Source organism: Carcharodon carcharias, chromosome 18 (genome assembly GCF_017639515.1).
Source record: "Carcharodon carcharias isolate sCarCar2 chromosome 18, sCarCar2.pri, whole genome shotgun sequence".
Lineage (NCBI taxonomy): Eukaryota > Metazoa > Chordata > Chondrichthyes > Lamniformes > Lamnidae > Carcharodon > Carcharodon carcharias.
In genome coordinates, this window is record NC_054484.1 from 43,305,048 (window position 1) to 43,328,032 (window position 22,985).

The 22,985-nt window shown below is 45.1% G+C and overlaps 1 protein-coding gene across 1 annotated transcript in view; it reads right to left on the bottom strand.

The window, feature by feature from the left end:
* stxbp5l (syntaxin binding protein 5L) overlaps positions 1-22,985 on the bottom strand; it is a 598,592-nt gene that overhangs the window by 57,775 nt on the left and 517,832 nt on the right. The window contains exon 23 of the mRNA XM_041210884.1: positions 11,331-11,504. Within this exon, the coding sequence (XP_041066818.1) occupies positions 11,331-11,504 (174 nt within the window). The remainder of the gene's footprint in view (positions 1-11,330; positions 11,505-22,985) is intronic.

Genomic DNA, 22,985 nt, shown 5'->3' on the forward strand with positions numbered 1-22,985 from the left:
CTCAGAGATGCGTGCACTGCATGTGTCTCAAATGTCATTCCATGCGGAATGTGTGATTCAAGTCACTGTCCTGTCAGCACACTTACCATGTCCAGTCCTTGATACTTCATGCATCCTGTCCCGTCCCCAATTATTAAAGCTCATGTTTATCTCCCAAAAGAAATTCAATGGCAATGACATATTGAAATAACCTCTGCATGAGGAACTGTAAAGTTAGGGTTTATTCATACAAGCAAGATGAGACATATCATGAACAACCAGACTAAACACACCCATGTGACCTGCTTGGTGACCAGTGTGGAGTTTTCTTAAAGCATTTCCTCATGTTCCGGTGCAGTGCTCCCACCTCACTTGCTGCTGCACCAGAGAGAGGCTCCTTACCTACTCCCCCATTACCCTGGATGACATTGGCGGGTGTCCTCTGTGTGGCTGAAAACTTGAGGGCCCCACCACAGTAGAAGGCTCTTGCAGTGTAGCAGGAGGAGCTTTTATCACTGTGGCAATAGGCAAGGAATGTGTCAATGACAGATGGGTGGAGGAGCTACCCCCAGAAGGTTGCTTCCAGATGGCGGCAGCAGCAGATCATCCTTCGCCACCAGGATCGCTTGGTCATCCCTGCTTTGCCACGAGGTCCAGGAGCTGTCTTAGGGTCCTGGCTCCCAGTTCCCTTGGCCCTGGGCCTCTGAGCTCAGAGCCAGGGGGATGGTGTGCAAGTTGGATCACATACCCATGACTGCATCCGCAATGCGCTTGGTTTGCCCCTCCAGGCCAGTCTGTTCATGGAGGAAGCTTGGCGTTCTGAAGAGTGGGTAATCACAGTACACTTGGCCTGGATGGGCACGACCACAGTCTGAGCCAGAGCACGCAACCCTTCTGGTCTACCCACCAAATCTCCACACACCTTGTACTGAACGTCCAACATCTGCTGCCTTATGGATGACTCAGAGGCATATTGCCTAAATTGGAATCAGTCTCTGGATCACCTCGGACACTCCCATGACTGCCTGAGGCCTGTTCCATCACTCTGTCCGCCTGCTGCACATGTTAAGTGCTCTCACCAGATTGTGCCTGCCCTTGCCCCAATGCACCAACCCCTGCTGAGGTGGCAGTATCTGCACTGGTGCTTGGTGCAGAGAGAGGATGTGATAGTGCTTCCTCCAAGGGAGCTTTTTCATCCTCGGAGGGAATTGTTGGGCTGGCATCGATATCGTGGTCCACGGAAGAGGCTTCACCCGTGCAGGAGACACAGAAAAAAAGGGCGTTAGTTGGCACTGGAAACCTTTCAATGGCTGTAGCAAGGTCACAATGCTCAGCACCATTACAGTCATGTGCAAAATATGAGATATGACACAATGCAATCATTATAGCACACTTGCAGCAACATCACAAGCCTTCCACCAGGAAGCTTCCCTGGCTTTTAGCACTGAGATGACAATTTTTACATTCGTTGAATCATATCAAGCATCAGTCCCCCTCCCGCTTGCGCTCTCCCCCTGTGCCTTGCTTCAGCCTCTTGTTATCTCAACAGATCCACACTTTCCTCCAATCTTGCCTTTGTCAATTGACCTTGAAGAATCAGCTGAGGAGAGCAGGAGAACCTCCTTGTGTGGCATCAGGATGGCCAGCTCTGGGACACCACCTCCAGTTCTGCCTCTCTTCCCTGGCATTGTGGGCACACTTCTTCTGGAAGTGGGTATAACATTTCAATGACTAACACAGTTAGGTTAATTGATGTCATCCCACCTTCCGAGAAATGCATGATCAGCACAATGCAAGGCAGCCAAGATGCTTTGCACCTTCCTCATGTATACAGGCTCCTCCCCGCAATGAACCAAAATGATAAGTCCACAGAGGCATTGGCGTTAAGACCAGTTTCTTTGTTGCATAATGCTGCCTGGTCCTCAGAGCACCACACAAGTCTCCAGCATTATTGAGACTACCCTGTAGCTTCCTGGCACAGGAATACACATAATAGAACCCCTTCTGGCATTGTGCCCAAGTGCGAGGCACTAGCCCTTTGCTGCTGACCTCCACTGCAAACTCCACCAAGGTTGCAAGTCTGAATGATGGAGCTCTCCTCTTCCCATCAGCTGGCATTAGTTGTTTACGCCTGGTGGACACAGCCTGGAGGAAGGCAAGGAGAGATTCTACATCAAACCTCAGGGCTGCTTTTGCTTTTATTCCCTGCCTCTCCCTTTGTTTCCTTGCCTCAGCCATCTATGGAGGAAAACATGCTCCAACCAGATAACTCCTGTTAAAATCTTGAAAATATGTTCGTATTCACATTGAATGTCACCTGTGGTCAGTGGCAAGAAACAACTTAGACTACGGACATTTCAGAGAAATATTAAAAACACTTACACTGACCTCAAACGAAGCCTGATACTATATCCTCGATATAAAATCTCCAGATCTATGTAGAAGGCACATATTTGCTGGGACACCTGACACTGCCCATGCAAGTTGGCCCTTTAAATGAGTGGCTGTGACTTCCTTCCAGGCCATGGCAAACATTTCGGATGCTGGACATCCTGCCCTCCAATGCCAATTGGACGGACTGCAGACTCACTTTGGGCCTCACGGGCTGGATACCCGGCCTGCGGTCCAAATTTGTATAATTGCTGTTTTATATGATGTACTTTGACAGCGGGGGGGTGGAGTTGGAAAGCTGCCCACTTTTGGGTGTGAGTCCCGCCCACCGTGACTGCATGTATTACTCAGTCCAGCATTTTGGCAAAATTGGCCATTAAAGAACATAGAGTTCCTCAACTACAAGAAGGATCTTTGGGTTGTGTTCTCAACTACCACCTGTAATAAATTAGGATGTAATTAATTAAGCAGAGGTTATGTTCTATTTTAAATTGTAGAGTTTAAATTTCCTGTTCACTTTTAAACTTAAGTAGCAATATTACATTATAAAGTCGTTTTGTATTGTACTTACATTCAATAACATGAAATATAATATTTTCTTTCAAGCAAACATGGTGTAAACCTTGACAACTCATTTTAGTAAAATATCTTTTGGAACTCATACTTGATTAAATTTCACAGGAGAGCCTCTCAACTATGGAAATAATGACACCATTGCTTATAGAACAAGATGGGACACAAATAATGTACGAAACAGAAAACCTCCATTGGCTAGTAGAATAAAGAACCTAAAAAACCCTCGAGTTCCTGTATGAAAATGTGATCAGTATAAAAGCTACTTTCAGTATACAAATAATAGTGCATCTCAAAAGACTAGCAGTAACATTCACACTTTTTGAGTGGAAAACAGCAATTGTGCGATAAGAAAAGGATAAAGGTGTGGAATAATAAATAGGCTATGCCACCAGTAAAACTTCCTAGGTAAAAATACAACTGATTCAATTATTAAGAATAATCAGCCTTTGAGAAGTTAGTACTGTTTTACATCAGCCAAGCATGGATGAGAGAAAGATTAAGCAGAGATTACATTTTTCCAGAATTTGCCTTTTTCATGAAAAAGTATTAAAAAAAACAAAAATAAATGCTGTAGTGGCATTTATTATTTACCTATCAGCATTTAAATAATTCACCTGTTTAGTTACACATTAATGGTTTCATCAACATAGTCCCCTGACATACAATTTATCTGCACAATGCCTACACTTCAAATGTAATTCACAGACAGCTTATGAATATGAAAAGAACTACAAGCTGCTTCTTTCACACATCCATCCCTACAGACATAGTCAACTTTTAATTTTAACCAATAGGGCATTTCTATTTGTACGACATGCTCAGTTCCATTGAGAACTACCAATTACAAAAAATAAGAATATAAGAAATAAGAACAGTAGGTCATTTTACCCCTCGAGCATCTCCAACGTTCAACAGGATCATGGCTGATCTGACTGTCACCTAAGCTCCATTTTCCTTCCTGCCTACCCATAACCCTTGACTCCCTTGTCAAATCAAAATCTGTCTAACTCAACCATCAATATATTCAATGACCCAGCCTCCACTGCTCTAAGTGAAAATAAATTCCACAGACTAACGACCCTCAGAGAAGAAGTTCATCCTCATCTCCATCTTAAATGGAAGGTTCCTTATTTTTAAACTGTGTAAGTCAGATACAGAATTAATTTGAAAAATGTTGATTTCTGCAATATTTATGGTCTTTAGAAGTGCCTTAACATGAGTATTTTAATTTTTCAGAGTTTCTTTTGACCACCATGAGCTGCAATACTTGACAATATTTTACCATCATTCTCCTCGAAGGTCAAATTTCAAAGTGGAGAAATATCACTTAAACCTCAATGATAACTATCCAAACACAAAAATATTTAAACAAAGTTCAACATATGAATGCATTACTGTTAGACTATTAATAGAATTTTCACACAAAAGTATGATATTCCTTCAGGGCATTGCACATAAATGAGTTAAATTCACCAGTTACTTCAATTTTCTTCATTTATAATAATGACATTGGAATTTTGGCAAATATTAGTCAATTATTATATAAATTAAATATCATTCAGGCCTTAGGGCGATATAACACCTGTATAACACAACTCATGGAGCTAAATTTTACGCTGGGGAGCAGGGTCCCAACCCCAGCGTAAAAGTCAGGGACAAGCCCATCTCCGCTTGACAGGCTTGCCCCGGAGCCATTAAATGGCTTGAGATGGGCCCTATGCCGCCATGAGGGAGGAAGTCCTGCCTCCAACAGCTGCTGATCAAATGGCTGGCAGCTCTCTGGTCTCAGCATCACCACCAAGAGCAGTAGCCACTACTGAGATTGCAGGTAGTACCAAACTGCGATGGAACCTGGATGAAGGTATGTCCTGGGTCTTGCCGGGGCCAGGTTGGCAGGCTCCATTAAGAGGGATGGAAAGATGAGTAGAACATGTGTGGGCGGGGGTGAGGGGAATACTTTAGTGGGGGGCTTCCAATGGGTAAAGGGGACCTTAAAAGGAGGCCCCCCCCCACCCCCACCCCCACACCCATCCCCATCCCCCCACTCCCCCCCCCATCCACCTGCCATCCCACCTCCTGGGGGTTACAAAATTCTGGCCATGGTCTTTTGAGTGTCAAGAACAATCTCAGTATGACTGCTGGGTGCATTTAGGGAAAAGGCTACAATCCCTCAGATGGAGAACAAATCGGCTCTTGAGCCTGTTTGTGCCCTTCTCTATGTGAATTTTTAACAGGAGTTGGATGAATGGATGAGGATATGCACTCATTATAGGACTCACCAGAATAGTTTTTAATATATTTTAATTAAAGTTAGACCTCTGTGATAGGGTAATTTTCTTCCTTTTATTGTTTTTCTTAATTTATATGTAATTTTTGATAGAATAAGCAATGTACCAAAAATGAATTTTTGTACAGACAATAAAGTGAAATTGAATTGAATTGAATTGTTGGTTGTAACATAATAATGATTTCACTATTAAGAGCTAAGCAATCAGTCCCACTGATTGTTTAATTGTAGAATCAATCATACCAGGGTATTATCAATGCAACTAAGGGCAGAATTTTCAGTGCCCGTTGGTGGAGGGTGTGTTTGGTAGCCTGAGCGGACAATATAGTGAGAAGGCCAAAAATTGGTTTCACGATGCCGGGAAACCAGTTGGCAATCGCCTTCTCTGCCTGTCAATTGCGGGCTGCATTCTCTGCTGTTGGGAACTTCATTATAATACATTTGCATAGCATTATAAGTCCAGCTCGCCAGAATCATCCCCACATGCTGGATCATCCGAGCACATTGTCATGTTTCACAATAGCATATTAAAGGCCTGCACCTGGCGAGCTGCACTTTGAGGGGGACTTGGAGGTGAGTGCACATTAACGTTGCGCAGCGCTCAAGAGGGTCGCCTGTTGGACTTCAAGGTTGAGGCGCTGCACATTCAGCCAAGGTCATAGTAAAGTTGCTTTTTCCCGGGTGGCTGACAGTGCGGTGCTGGAGCAAGGGCTGCCCTGAAGTTGAGGCGGGGGGGGGGGCTGTGGTATGTGGAAGCAAGGGACTGCCCTGTGGTCGATGTGAGTGGGGGGCAAGAACTGCACTGTGGTTGAGATGACTTGAGGAGGGGCAAGGGATGCATTGCGGTGGAGGCGACTTGGTGGGACGCAAGGGCTGTACTGTGGTTGATGGTAGTGCACAAACACATGCAAGGTAGGGGGAGGAAAGCGGCCATAAATTAGGGAAATCTTGTATAAAGTGACCATTCCTCTGCAGCGGAGACATTTCAGATGCAACAACACTGATGCTTGGAGTCAGGCCTCAAGCTTATCTGCTCACTCAAGCAATGTAGAGGCATGAAAGTGCCACCAAGTGCTCCACAGCTTTTCACCCCTCAGGCACAGACTGCAAACTAATGAGCATTTTAGGGGATTGCAGAACAATTGGACAACTTAGCAAGTTGTACAATTTCCTTGCGAAAGCTGGCCATGGAGCAGTCACTGGTGGAGGTGCTCACAGCCCCTTGTAATGTCATCGTTCAGGTTTGGACCAGTCTCCCCCATAGTTAAAGCTAACAGTGCAGCCTTGCAATGCGGGTTAGGAGAATGCCTGTGCCTGAGCTGAGAGCACAGCATGCAGTCCAGTGGATGAAGTTGCTGCCAATCAGTCAGGTGGAGTGGGGCGGAGATGGATGGGGTCTCGGGGAGCCATGCAGCACACTAAATCTGGTCAACCAAATGGTGCCAAGCACCCTCTGGGATGCATTAAAGGGCCTTCAGACTTAACCAAGAGAGGTTCTTGGAACACCCAAGCTAACCCACATGTCTCTCTCTTTCATCCTGCAGGAGGAATACATCAGAAGCATTGAGCTTGGTGACCTAGCTGTATGCCTCGTGGCTTACAGAGAGTAGAGATGAAAGAGAAGTGAGCAATGGAGCTGCCTGGCTGGGCAGAGGGAGGGGCAGCACCCTCAGGAATAAGGAGCAGCTGGGGCTCCTGCACACGCTGCCGAAGAGCCACAGCGAGCCGTAACTGGTTGGTGTCTAGCTAGACCCAGGGCCTATAGAAGCTGCCTTTCATGCCTGCAGATTTCTGAGAACCAGTGTCGCCGAAGGCTGTGCATGTCCAAGGAACTGGTCGGTCACATCTGCCACCTGCTGCATGGGGACATGGAGGGCATCCACTGCCACTGGCCGTGAAAATGACTGCGGTGCTCAATTTTTACGTCAGTGGCTCCTTTCAAGGCTTCACAGGTGACCTCTGTGGGATATTGCAAGCCTCCATGCACACATGTATCCATGAGGTGACAGACGCCATATTCGCGAAGGCACACAACTTTGTGCATTTCACCTAGGACAAGGAAAGCCAGGATGCAAGAGCGCAGGGATTTGCCAAAATCTCAGGTTTTCCACAGGTAATGGATGCTCAGATCTCCATGGCAAAAAGCAGTCAACTATGTTAACTGCAAGGGCTTCCACTCGCTGAATGTTCAGCTGGTGTGTGACAAACGTATCCTGCAGGTCTGTGTTCGGTTCCCAGGGAGCGTGCAAGACTCTTACATTCTCGTTCGGTCTCAGATCCCTGACATCTTCTAGGGTCCACAGAGGCTGCAGGGATGGCTTTTTGGGGACCAAGGGCTACCTTCAGAGGATGTGACTGATGACACCTGTACGGCGGCATCAGGGTGCAGCAGAAAGAATGTGCAACAAGGCTCATGCTGCAACTCGCATCTTGGTGGAGCAAACCATTGGGATGCTGAAAATGAGGTTCTGTGCCTGGACCGGTCTAGTGGAGTCCTGCAATACAGTCCACAGAGAGTGTCATGCATCGTTGTCGCCTGCTGTGTCTTTTAAAACCTGGCGTTGCAATGGGGAGAGGAGCTGGCTCAGGAGGAAATTGAGGAGTTGCACATCTCCTCCAACGAGGACAACATCGATGGGGATGAGGGTGAGGAGGTCCAAGAAGGCAATGATGTTGACGATGAGGCCCTTGCACTGGCCAGGAGAGGCAGGTGGGCACTGGAGGCCCTCACAGCTGCTAGATTCATGGAGGATGATGACAACATGCAGTGAGGAGATATCATAGACCCTCACATTGCATCAGCAAACATTTAACTTCAGTCTGGCTGATGGCAGCGCACATACCCTTTGTGATAAGGCTCCCATCATGGAGACGCAGGGGAGGCCCTAACAGTCGCTCAATTCCAGGAGGATGATGATGACATGCAGTGAGCACACTCCATAGAGCTTCACATAACCTCCGTGAATGTCTGACTCATGTCTGGCTGAGAGCAGCTCGCTTGCGCTCTGTGATCAAGGTCATAGAGATGCAACCATGAAACTTTAAATGCATCTGATACTTTGTCAGCCTTCAGCACCTCATTCCTTCAGGGGGACAGCATCACTGGTCACAGAGGCTGACAAGATGGGGGGCCAGCCCCACCTCAACGTTGCTGAGAGCACACAAGGAGAATGACAGAGCTCTGTGATGCCTGCCCACCTGGCAGCAACAACATGCTCCCTTATGGTGTAGGCATCAGTAATGCATCCAATGAGTGTGAAGCCAGACCATCATTTTTGTCTGAAGGCTGCGCGAAGCACAGGGATGAGGTCTTGGACTGAAACACCTGCCTTTATCTTGTGCAGGAACCAAGGTTTCACTTCTGAGTGACGCAAACACTGCTCGTCAAAACAAGGAGCCATAGGCAGGGAGACATTCTTGGGAGTTTATTTACAATAGTGAACATTATATACAAGTGATTAACACCCATGCCCAGGCTGTGCAACTACATCTTCTTAATGGGAGCTTGGCCTAAATAGCCAAGTGGTTATGGTACTGGGTTTGTAACCCCAAGATCAAGAGTTCAAATCTCACAATGGCAAACTATGAAACAATGTAATTTCATCTGAAACAGATGGAAACGTGTTTGTACTCGAAAGAGTTACATCTTAAAGCTTGGCCTAAATAGCCAAGTGGTTATGGTACTGGGTTTGTAACCCCAAGATCAAGAGTTCAAATCTCACAATGGCAAAATATAAAACAATGTAACTTCATCTGAAACAGGTGTAAATGTGTTTGTACTTGAAAGAGTTACATCTTCTTAACAGGAGCTTGGCCTAAATAGCCAAGTGGTTATGGTACTGGGTTTGTAACCCCAAGATCAAGAGTTCAAATCTCACAATGACAAACTATGAAACAATGTAACTTCATCTGAAACAGATGGAAACGTGTAACTCGAAAGAGTTACATCTTCTTAACCCTGACACTATGTCTTGGTGCTCCCCTGACATCTACAGTGGAGGTGGAGGCAGCCTGCTGAATGCTACACCCTGTCAATGCTGATCTTGATGGGTGTCTTCTGGCCTGCTTTTGGGGTCATGCTGTGCGGCAGTGGCTTCCTCCTTGGCCTGTGGAGCTGCAGCTGCTGAGGTCACATGAAAAGGGGATTTGGATGGGCCAGACGCCCCTAGGGTCGCTGGGTAGATGGCCTCAAGGTGTGCACCTGCTGATCCTCCTCCCTATGGGTGCCTGAAGGCCCCTGGTTATCTTCTCGAGGAGAAAAGATTGAGGAGTGAGATTGAGCTGCCCCGCATCCCTCTTGCGTTGACACTGCTGGAGGCCAACTATGGTGTTAGTGATGGAGTTCAGCTAGTGCAGGACCGATGTTCCGGACTAAGATCTCCATGGCAGCCGCCATAATACCTGTGTTGACTCCGGTGCATTGGCATGCTGGTGCTGTCACCTCAGCAAGAAGGTGGACAGATTGCTCCATTGTACTTTGCAATCTGAGGGGTGCAGCAGACATCCATTCCTGATGTTCCTGAGCTTGCTTTTTCAGCTCCAGCAACTAAGGTATGACCGAATCCAGAGGCTCATCATCTGACACGGACTCAGCAGATTTCTGGCCTCCAGCAGTCCTTCGAGTGCTGGAAACCTGGGGAGTCCCTGCCACTGCCTGCTGTGGATCAGGCAGTAATGTGCTCACCAGATTGTGATCCTGAATCTGCTCCAGAACTAGATCCCACCGAGGTGTGTGTCTCTGCGATGGTGCAGGGTGTGGGTGAGCGCAGTGACTTGTGTGGTCCCATGGGCAAGATGAGGACAATGAAGGTGCGTGTGAGAGAGTGAATGGTGATGTCCCTTGAACTGGCAGTGAGTGAGATCCCTGTGGATGTGTGATGGGTTTGTGAGTGTGTGAGTTGAAAGTGATAAGAAGAGTGATCTAACTTGGTGGTACGGAGGGATCATTCATCCTCTTTCGGCACTGGGTGGCTGTACTCTTTCACAAGGTGTTGGCACTGACCACCGCCTCCCACGCTAGATTGGTGATGTTGCTGCCCCTCCTGCAACCAGAGTGGTAGTAGAGGACATCATGGCATGCATCTACAGCATCCAAAAGGCGCTCGAGGGATGCATCACAGTCTTTTTGCCTATCTGGGCTATGTCTTCTTTGCAGCAGTCCTGGGCTGGAAGCATTGAGAGGTGTGTGCATGACTGCACTGTAAATATGGTGCCTGGCGTGATGAAGTGACGAAGTGACAGCATGGCAGTGAATGAGGGCTCGCTCGCCATGGAAACAGGGTGTTTCCAGGGAATGCATGATTACTGAGGTGGAATTGGGATGATACAGTTTGAAAAGCTGCCATTGTGGCCGGCATGTAAAATGTTCTTTTTCCCGTCCATTACTGCACTTATTGTAAATCTGGGATAATTCTGCCCTCAGAAACAATATGGTAGTTTCTTTCATTGAAATATTCTACATGATGCATCATGCTTGCAATTTATATTTTAAAATATAAATTGATAAACATAACTAAGATTAAATCCGATTTTCTCAGCAGTAATGACTCTTTCCCCAAGATGATAAATTTTGATAATAAAACATATTTGTCCAACCTAAAAAGCTCATAAGAAAAGCATGGTACAGGATCATGTTGAAGAGCAAAGTTCTGAAAAGTATGATTTTGTAAGTAGAGCTGAGTTTTCTTGGCAGTACTCCATTTGAGGTATCTATTTCAGTGACAGAAAAGATTTTGACTTAAACCACTCTGATGTAAGTCTATAGGCTTAGATTTTAAAGTTATTTTAAGCAAAGAAAGTATTTTCACTGGTGGTATAACCTCCAATTTTACATAAGTGCACAAGAACAAGTGGAATCACTCTTTGGGGCATGCAGTACCTGATGGCCAGAGCATCTGTGCTGTCACTAGATGGCTAAACTAGTAACTATATCATCAGTGTTAGCAGTCATATTGTTTCCAGCTGCTCGTTCCTATTTGATAGCAACGTATTTGCTGTTCCCGGATCTGAGGTCACTGCAGTCAACTGAGAACACTTAAAGACACATGCACATATATATAATATATATACACACACACACATTCATACATTCACACACCTTCTGCGTGGGTGACAGGCAATGAGACTTCCATGCAGGCAGCTGATTGTGCTTTTCGAAAAGGCGGTCGGCCTGGTCCGCGGCGGTTCAGCTTTGAAGTATCAGCAATGGAGAGGCGCTTCCCGGTATTGCATGATTGGGAAATAGGGCTTGTGCAGACTCCGTTGACATGATCTGAAATAAGTGTAACAAATGGTAGAGTTCACAGTCAACCGAATACATTTAAATCGGCAGTGTTCCATGTTGTTTTAGTGCTGCAGGTGGGGCAATTACAGTCATTCCCAGCTACAGTTTTTTTAATGAGCTGCATGAAAACTTGGAGTAACAAAATACAGCATCAAGGGCTGGGAAGCCAATGGTCTTGCATGTGGCCTGGAGGTAGGTAGCAAGACGAAAAGGTTCCATAAAAAAGAAGTCTTTTTTTCAGCAATACTCAAGTTCTGTGCAACCAAATGGCTAAATGTAGAATAAAGTGAGAAACTGAAGAATAACCTAGTTTGGATTACCTGTGAAAATTATTTTAATGTCAAGCAATAATTTAGTTGTTTGAGAGTTTTGAAAGCATTTTGTCTCCTGGTATAAGCTGGGACATTGTCCTAGCCCTCATCATGCATCTTTCTCTTGATTCTTTCTGACCTCCTAAATGCTCTCTCCAAGTTCACCTTGTGAGACCCACTTTCTGCTGCGCTGACTCTATTCCCAATAAAATGCTGACCACCCAACTTCCCTTCCTGTTATCCTTGTAAGCTGGTGTTGCTAATGTTTGCCTCAACCACGGTACTGTTTCCCTCCCCTTTAAATCTGCAGTCTTCAAAAACCACTGTCCTTGCAGACTACCGCCCCCACCTCCAAAATCACTTTTCTTTCTAAAGTCCTTGAATATTTTGTTGCATCTCAAATCCAATCCCACCTTTCTTGTAATTCCATATCTGATTCCTTACAATCAGTACTGAAATTGGCACAGTACTGAAATTGTCCTTATCAAAGTCAAAAATAGCATTCCATGTGACTGTGACCATGATGAACCATTTTCTCCTCTTCCTTCTCAATCTGTCTGCAGTATTCAACACAGCTGGTCACACCATTCTCCTACAACACCTCTCTTCTGTCAAAAGCCGGAGGGATTGTCCCCCACCCAACCCGGTTTCATTCTTATTTTTTCAATTGTAATCAGAGAATCACCTACAAAGGCTTCTCTTCCCACTCTCAAATTATTACCTCTGGAGTTTCCTGTGGATCTATTCCTTGGCCCCCTTTTACTTCTCACTTACGTACTGCCCCTCAGCAACATCATCCGAAAACATGTCAGATTGCACATGCATGTTGATGACACTCAGCTCTACTTCACGTCACCTGACCCCCTCCATTGTCTCTGATTTGTCAAGTTGCTAGTTTGACATCCCTGTACTGGATCAACAGAAACTTCCTCTAACTATTGAGGAGACTGAAGCCATTGTTTTCAGTCCCTACCGCAAACTCTGTTCCCTGGCCACTAATTTCATCCCTCTCCCTGGCAGAACCAGATTGTTCGCAACCTTGGTGTTGTATTTGACCCTGCAATAAGCTTTCTATCACACATCTGTTCTAACACCAAAACTGCCTAGTTCCACCTCTCTACCTCTGTATCTACCCTGCCTCAGATAATCTGCTACTGAAACTCTTATCCATGCCTTTGAAACATCTAAACTTGATTACTCCAAAGTTCTCCTGGCAGGCCTCCTATCTTCCACCGTATTTAAATTTGTGCTCACTAAAGCTCTGCTGCCCATGTATCATCTCTCACCAAGTCCTATTCACCGATCACTCCAGTGTTCACTAATCTACATTGTTGCCTGGCAAAGACTCAATTTTAAAATTCTCATCTTTGTTTCCGAATCCTTTCATTGCCACACTCCTCCCTATCTCTGTAATCACCTCCTGTCCTACAAGGCTTTAAGATCTCTGTGTTCCTCCAATTCTGGCATCTTGTACATCCCTGACTTTAATTGTGCTTTCAGCTGCCAAGGCTCTAAGCTTTGAAATTTCTTCCCCAAAGTTCTTTGCCTCCCGACTTCTCTCTCCCTTTTGAAAACACTCTTTAAAAACCTCTTTAACCAAGTTTTTAGCCCTATGTTCTGATACCCCTTTTTGTAGCTTAGAATAATATTTTGATTAATAATGCTTGCGAAGTATATTTGCTTGCTTTATAATGATTTATATGGAATTGAGATGAAAATTTGGTCAAAATGGGATAATAACATTTATATACAGCTGCTACTAATAATAGTTTCTATTGGGTAAATGATAAACTGAATCGCATTATTATTCTGTATTCCCAGTAATTGGGTACAATTCTTCAACCAAAGTGTTGTGCCAAGTGGTAAATAGACACCAAATTGTTTAAGAGATTTTGTGCCAAATATTTTCTGCTAAAATTATATTTACCTCTCAAGTGTATTTTGTTTTATTTCCATTACCACTAACACAGTAAGGCATTTCCAATTTTCCAACATATTATAATATAACGTGGAAGGATGAATACTTCACTTTTTTGAATTTACACCAATATGTTGCGACTCCATAATAGGACCCTGTTGTTATATAAACAAGATGAAACATTTTTTGCATCAAAAGGCCAAAATATATACCACTCTAAAGTATATGAGGCAGTTTGGACAGGGAAAGAAATCACCAGGAATTTTTAAGTCCAGGAATATAAACAACCTATAAAAATGAAGTCAATCATAGCATCTTCAAGACTCAAATAATAGGGTGGGTTACATATCTGTATGCTACTAAAAATATACCATGCACTTCCTGCCCACAAGCAATACTTTCCGTAACAATTTGCAGTCATTATTTATACAAACATTTAAAATAGAAACTAACTACATAGCATTCACAATGAAAACAGCCTTCAAAGATCACCACTTTAATTGAGAAAATGTATATAAACATTTTGTCCAATTGCATGTTGATTAACTAATTAGATTGCATTAAATGTCTGCCGTTTCATTCTCCAACTAAAATTTCTAATATAGAAAATAGGTTTTAAACAGGACTTTAAAAAAAAAGAATTACATATTTTATAATAACGTGATTAAATTTACATGTTCAATTGCCTTTTGTGTCACTGGATGTCCTTGAAAAAAATTTACTTCAAGGTCTTTACCTTTTTTCAAAACCTAGGTTTTGGATGGTTTTTTCCCCCCAAGATCATTTGGATGATTATCCAAAACCATGGCGTAGAAATTCAGCTATACATTGCCTGTTTCTTGGACGTTAAATGGTCTTCTATGTTTCCAATGTGCAAGACTGGAAACGTGCAAATTTCTGAAGTGCACCACACATTGGGAACATTTTAAGTGCAGAATTTATCAAATTAGGGTCCTGTACATCTTACAGTGGGGCTGGTTAGCTCAGTTGGCTAAATAGCTAACGTGTGGTTCAGATCAACGTCAACAGTACAGTTTTGATTCATGTTCTGGCTGCAGTAAACTTGTCACCTGACTCCCACCCTGCCACTGAAAGTTGAAGGCAATGGCAAACAACCACTGACAGAAACTGCCTAGAAAATGGCTCAGTTTGAAGCATCGGCGGACAGTGAGCCAAGGACCTGCCTTTTGTCAGAGCACACGTGAATGAATGAATAAATGAACATCTTGCAGCTCCCATTTTCAATTTTTGAATGTCCCAAACTTCACACGCCACATGCTGAATTCGTAGGGTACATTGAGGTGCTAACTGGCAAGAAGGCCCTCTCACCAGTACAATTTAAAGGGATCATGCAGTACTTAAAGGTTAGTTGCTGGTTTATTATTTTGACTGCTTGACTTGTGGTCTTTTTTTGTATGTTTTATCACTCTATATAGTTCACATTTTCTACACAGAAAAAGATTTTGTTGGTTACATACTGCTGTTGTTGCTTGCCTCATAGGTTGCCTGCTGACATAAGTGGTCTCTTTCTAGAGCTGCCCTTGAACTGGAGTATGAGGAGCAGCCAGGAAGATATCACAGAGAGGAAAAGCTGCCAGAGGAGGGAGGAGGAGGAGAGTGGCATTGCTTAGGAGGTTATTTCCACTGCCAGATTTGAAGGCAGGAGCACATAAAATTTAGTGGGTGGCCTGCCTGCCACCTCTGTGGGCGTCACTCACTAGGCCAGCATTTATTGCCCATCCCCAATTGCCCTTGTTCAGAGTTTGGGGAGGTGATGGCGTAGTGTTATTGTTGCTGGACAAGTGATCAAGAGACCCCAGGTAATATTCTGGGGACCTGGGTTCGAATCCCACCACGGAAGATGGGGGGATTTGAACTCAATAAAAATCTGGAATTAAAAGTGTAATGATGACCATGAAACAATTGCCGACTGTTGTAAAAGACCATCTAGCTCACTAATGTCCTTTAGGGAAGGAAATCTGGCCTACAAGTGACTCCAGACCCACAGCAATGTGATTGACTCTTAAATGCCCTCTGAAATGGCCTAGCAAGCCACTCAGTCGTAACAAGCCACGACAAAGATGAAACCGGACAGACCACCCGGCATCGGAAACAACAGCAACCGTAGCCCTGTCGACCCGGCAAAGCCCTCCTTACTAACATCTGGGACCTCGTACCAAAATTGGGAGAACTGTCTCACAGACTAGTTAAGCAACAGCTTGACATAGTCATGCTCACAAATCATACCTTACAGATAATGTTTCAGACAACAACATCACCATCCACCAGCAGAGGTGGTGGCACAGTGGTATACAGTTGGGAAGGAGTTGCCCTGGGAGTCCTCAACATCGACTCTGGACCCCACGAGGTCTCATGGCATCAGGTCAAACATGGCAAGGAAACCTCCTGCTGATCACCATGTACTGCCCTCCCTCAGCTGATGAATGTTAAACGCCACTTGGAGGAGGAAGCACTGAGGGTGGCAAGGGCACAGAATGTACTCTGGTTGGGGGACTTCAATGTAGCACCACTACTGACCGAGCTGGCCGAGTCCTAAAGGACATAGCTGCTAGACTGGGTCTGTGGCAGGTGGTGAGAGGACCAGCAAGAAGGAAAAACATACTTGACTTCATCCTCACCTACCTGCCGCTGGTGCACCTGTCCATGGCAGTTTCAGTAGGAGTGACCACTGCACAGTCATTGTGGAGGTGAAGTCCCGGCTTCACACTGAGGATACCCTCCACTGTGTTGTGTGGCACTACCACCATGCTAAATGGGATAGATTTCGAACAGATCTAGCAACTCAAGACTGGGTGTCCATGAAGTGCTTTGGGCTATCAGCAGCAGGAGAATTGTACACAACCACAAATTGTAATGTCATGACCTGACATGGTAGTGGCCTGTGAAACAGGGCACATCACTCACAGCATGGTTGTCTGATGGATGTTGTGCTGCTGGATCCTCACTTGGTAGAGCACTGCTGACCCCACCTTCAGCACAGGAACGGCCATTATTGGTTAGAATTTTTCGCACCGGACCCGAATGAGCATAAAGTGATGCACGATGACGTCGGGCAAGAGTGTCCTGATATCATTGCGCACTGGCTTGATACTTCAGTTGGCAGGCATGTGTGGGGGTCAGCAGCACACCCGTTGACAATTAACAGGCCTATTAAGGCCATTAAAGATCTAATTGAATTAAATTTCTTCCTGCCTGTCCAACCTTACGGTTGGCGGGCAGGCGAAAAGGCCAAGTTTTTTAGGAAACCTCATCCATGGGTGGGATGAGATTTCCAACAGCAATTAAAAGTTAAATTAAAATTTTAACATTTCATTCATGACATGTCCATGCTCATGAGACAGAATCACAGGAGGGGACATGTTTTTTGACATTTCGGAATTCTTTATTTTTAATTTTCAAAAGTCTTCATCTCCCTGAGGCAGCTTTGTGCCCGCCAGCATGAAATCGCGGTTGGGGCCCAATCATGGACTGCAGTCGACTTCTTGGCCGCTCCTGCTTGCCCTCACCAAGCCCGTCCGATGAGAGCAAAATCCTGCTATTGTCTTGGATACCCATCATGCCCCCTTCTATCCAGCAAATCATTGTCTCGGACCCCCATCACTTTTCTCTTTCATCTGGCAAATCAGCGTCTTGGACCCCCATCGCTACCCGCCACTCAGCAACATGTCTGCATACAAAGAGTAGCCTAATGGTTCAGCAATGCCTCCCTGCAGGCTCTCCTCTAGGTCTTCTGGGAATGGCGGGAGGTGTTCCTCCCTAGGAATGAGAACTGAAGACCTTCCCACCTGGAGATCGCAGAGGAGGTGAGCAGCCATAGGGTCCAGCCATGAACTTGGGTGCAGTGCCACAATAGAATGAACAACTTCCTCCGATCAGCCAGGATAAGTGGCAATGTGGTATTGTGTCGAAGGGCCTCTCATGCAAAGGAGCTTTGTTAGTGAGGAGAGAGACCAGGTTGGTAAATGTATGGTCATCATTGGTACCAAATGGCAAAAGAGGCTAGACTCTGTGACAGTTGTGCATGATAAGGCGATTGGGTAGCAGTTAGAATGAATGGCCAGTATGTGGCATGGGGATGCATGGGGACAAGGGGGTTAGGTGTCTTTTGACATGCCATCAAGTCTCCACTTTGTTATGCAGGATAAGGAGACATTCAATGCCAGGGAGAAGGCCTAGAACAGAGGAGCGGTGGACAACCTCAAAGTGTTAAAACCTTGTGAAAAGAATGCCTTGGTGATTGCGGGCAAGCAGGGAGGCTTGTTTGTTGCAGATGGTGAGGCTGGACTAGCCAGCTAGTGGAGTAAGAATGCCTCCAACCTGGTGTAGAGACATTGGCACATTAGATACATACAAGAAACTCTGGTTTCCTGATACACTCAGCTTCTCCTTAATATCTTTCTTGTTATTCTCCACTGCAGGTTGTTGCCATAGGTGAAAAAGTGCCAAAGTCCATGGTGGAAACTGACAACTCCACCACTGATGAAGACCAAGAATACCCAGAGGATGCACCATCATGTGCCTCTCCCTTATCCTCCAGCAGCACAATTACACATATGCAGGTTTTGCATAGAATCGGGCATATGGTGTTGATCACTTTATGGACACGGCCAAGCAGCTGAAGGAGGCTGTTATCAGTCGATGTCCCAGACAGTGGGAAGACTGTTGGGATCAGGACCATTTTGAGCAGGCTGATGATGGGCCTCTGGTCTCAGGCACAATAAGCCTGCTGGAGATGCAGAGACAAGTAGAGGAAATTCTTGCAGAAATGCTAGGGACTATGTGGAACCTTGCACAGGTGGTGGAGTTGTTCATCCACGCCTTGACTTCTGTCATGGCTCTGGCATGTGAGCCCTTGTCTTCCTTCGCAGAGGGGTTGGCGACCACCATGATGAGCCAGATCTACAATACAACCCACATGCACGAGGACCTGCATTCCTTTGTTCTGGCCAAGGCCTCAGTACATCAGTAACTAGGCCAGAGGAGAATGAGGCCTCCCTCCAAATGCCCCTTCTCCTGAGGGATAGAGGGAGGAGCCATTACACACTCAGAGGAGCTGTTAGTATTTGGAATTCTCTCCCCAGTGAACAATAAAGGCTGGATCATTGAATATAGATAAGGGAGTCAAGGGTTATGGGGGGCAGGCAGGAAAGTTAAGGTCACTATCACATCAGCCATGATCTTATTGAATGGAGCAGGCTTGAGGGTAGAACAGCCGACTGCTTCTCCTATTTCTTATGTTCTTATGAGCCAAGTCCTCAGGGGAGGCCTTGTAACCCAGGATCCCAACCCTGCACGTGGCCTCATGAGTGCAGTCAATTATACCCCGTACTTGTGGGAACTGCATGATGGCCCTGAAGCTAACTTGCAGCCCAGCTATCAGCACCTGTTGTGAATTGAATTAATTTGTTGGCCCTTATGAATAGGGCATTGGTCACCTCCAATATGCATCTATGTTGCAGTCTGGGAAATGTCACACATATCCCCCATGGAGCCCTGGAATGAGCTGCTGACATAGAAATTCAGGGCCGCAGTCACCTCAAGGGCAACTGGAATGGGGTTCCCTCCAAATATGTCGGGATGCAGGCTTTGTTGAGGAGTGTGCACAGGTCAGTGATTGCCTCCTGGGAAAGCCTTAGCGGTCTCTGGCATTGCTCACAGACGTCTGAACGTCGTTGGCACGTGTTCTGAACATGCGCTTTCATGCCAATTCTCTTTGGCGATGATGATGACCCTCGTTGCCTTCCTCCTGACCTCCCTCCCCACAAGTTGGTGTCAGCTGATAGCTTCCATGACCCTCCACTGACAAATCCTCTCCTCCATCACTTTGCAAAAATATTGGGTGTATAAGACCCATTGTGAATCCACAGAGTGAATGGTGTGAAGAAGGCAAGCAAAGACATAAGCACCTCTGTTCACATGGCCTTCATTCCTATAGCAGCTGCACTTGATCAATGAGAGTGCATGCCCTCCCATGGGCCACACCCAGAACTCATCCCATCCCATAGTGGCCTCCTTCCACAACAACGAGATCTCCTGCAAGCTCAAACTTTCTTAGCAGCCATGTTGATGGACTCGCAAACTGTGACCATGCAGTTACAGCCCATCCATCTCCACCCTCTGTCACCTTTGAGGTGCCTCCCATTTCCCTTGACCTTCTCAATTTCACCCTGTGTTCCACAAATCATTCTGGAGCCTCCAGCTGTCACCCTCTTCCCAGAGCCAGTGACCCTTGAGCCTCCACCTCACCCTTGACCTTCCTGCCATCATTCTGGAGCCTACCTCCGTTGTTCTTGATCTGCCCTTGATATCCCTTGACCCTCCCTCAGACCATTCATATGCCGTCCCTCTAGCTGCACCTGCCCTGCTTCAAGCTTGATATCCTTTCCCTGACTGTCAACCTGCAATGTGTGGTACAGCTGCCTCCCTTGGAGACACAAGGCCATACTGCTGAAACGATGGACCCCGCCCTATATACCGACCCTGGCTCCCTTCGGGAATTTCTTCCCCCACTGCCTCTACATATGCCAGTGTGACTTGAGGACCTGGCCACCGTCAGCCTCTTGCCAGCTCAATTTCCCTTGTCCATGTCATTATAGACTGTTTGGCTTCTTCTGCTCCCCTCCCATGTGCTACTGTTAAACAAAGACAAAACCTCATCTCAGATCCAAAGATTGAGCAACCTTATCTGGTACACGTCACCTTTAAGCTGTTGGAAATAGGAGACACGAGTTTCTGTGCGCCTCTGACATAATCCTGAAGGTAGGACTTAATTTGGTGAAGTTTCCACTTAATGAATATTCATGGCTGACAGGCCACTAACTGAATTTCTCATACTCAACCCGACATCAGGAAAATGAGATTTCGGCCCCTGCCTAATTAAATATCCCTGCCCGTCTTCTTTGCCTCTTACAGGCCTCATTAAATACTGCCCAGCGTTTCTAAAAGCATATCCAAAACTGAGTTTAAACTGACTGGCCTGTAGTTGCTGGGTTTATTCTTGCACTCTTTTTCAAAAAGGGTGCAACATTTGCAATTCCCTTGTCCTCTGGCATCGTTCCTGTATCTAAGGAGAATTGGAAGATCATGGCTAGTGCCTCCATAATTTCTATCCTTACATTTCTCAGTATCCTCAGATGCATCTGATCTTTTCTGATGAGTTATCAACTTTAAATATGGCCAGTCTTTCGAATATGTCTATCAATTTATAGCCCATCCAGTGACTCTAATCTTTATACACTTTATTAAGCTTTACCGAAAGATACCAAGCTTTGATACAGAAGCCAACACAAATTATTTAATTGTATTTACAATGAATAAAACGTGGGTTGCTTGGTGCTGTGAAGTTGAATACAGTGAACTGTTTAGATGCTTGTCAAAGAAAGTGTTTTAGAGGTATGTGGTAGAAAGTAGTATATGGTATTTGTCGAACTTTGGTATCAGCTGTACAGACCACACCTCCTATCCAGTCTGGAGATAGGTATTCATTTGCGAATATGGAACCACAGTTTCAACTAAAGTTGAAAATTATTATTCTATATTTTATGCTCTATTATTAGCTCAGAATTGTGGGCCAGTCATGAGGATTTTGATTAAAAGTAATCAGATTTTAGAAGAATTCAGGGATTAAGAAAGGATATATCACAAATTTGACCATGGGTGCTGCTGAGAGAGAATGCACAAACATCTGGAGTGGCATGTGCAAAGATACAAAATAGGTTGATGGTCATCCTCTTCAGCAAGTTGTCAACCTTGGTTCATTAGTAAAATTCTCAACTCTGAGTCAAAAGGATTCAAGCCCCTTTCCAGAGTACTTGAGCATGTAATGCAGGCTAACACTTCAATGCAGTACTGAGGCATTGCTGTGCTGGGTGAGGTGCTACTTTTTGTATAAGATGTAGTTAGGTTTGGGCCTCATTTAAACACCACCAGTGCTCTCTGGGTGCCAAACAGGTACCACAATTCAACTTGCTTGTGCTGAGGATAGAAAATCAGCCTGTCTCCATGCTGAGCTGGCTTCCTGGCAAGTGGCCTTGAATGGGCTGGCAGTGAGCCAGAGTTTTCTTGGTGGACCCAGGAGGAGCTGTCCTGCTCCTCACACAAAAACAAAAAATTGAAAATGTCTTCATTTTTTGAGCGGTTTGCAGCAGTCCTTTTAGGGACCGTTGGTTTGGCAGCTTAATGCTCAGCACAAATATATGGTGAGCACATTCCTGAAATTTGCAATCAGATCCCAGAAACCAGTGTAGGACCATGCTTTGTATATTGAAGCAGTTTGTTTTAGATGGGTGGGTTTGCTCATCCATTTAAGACATACCTGACAGCTTTATGATCACAATGGTGTTAATTGCTATGCAAACCAAATCCCAGAGAGAAACTTGGCTTACAGCTATACCCTTCTTTGTCGTATTCTGAAAACTGATCTCAGCAGTAAGAACTCCAGTAACACTTCTGGGATTTTAAAAATTATAAGTAAAAATTTGAATAACAAGAATAGAAGAAAACTTAAGCACACAAGATAACAGTTACACAGTTAACCTTAGTCTTACAAAATATTCCCCCAAAAAGACTCGCTTTCTTGGTCAGGCCCATAGGAAAACACCTTCCAGGCAACATCCTCTTATAGGCGTTTAACTATAAAAATCAAGTAATATTACCTAAGGCAAACTGCTGTAGCTTTAATAGAGGCATACCACACGACCCCTTGAACTCTCTTCCATTCTGCCGTGGAAATCCAAACTTCAGAATAAATCGGCAATTTGCAGCCCAAGGATTTTCTGGCTTGACTGGATGGCTGATTCAAAGTGCATTCCCTCCTAGCCCAGAGCTCCAGCTATAGCTCCAGCTGCTACATCTCATAGCTCCAGCCCAACAGCTCCTGCAGCTCAAACAGCTACAGTAACTCAAATACCTTTCTTCTCCTTTAGTCTCAGATTTCATTGTTCTTGCACCTCTTTGAAACTTAAATCTGCCAAATATAAAATCTTTCATGTCTCTATTTTGTCTTTGCTTTTGGGTCAATAAAATATAATATCCCCACTTCTAATAACATATGGAACTCCTGTAAGATGTAAATATTTTTCTTGTCACCTCTGACTTCCCTTTGATAATCAAACTCTCAACTTATCTAAAAGTACAGATGTCAGATCTAACCTATTCACTTGAAGGTCAAATCTAAAACCTCTATCCTTTTCATGTTTAAACCCCCAGACAACCTGTCCC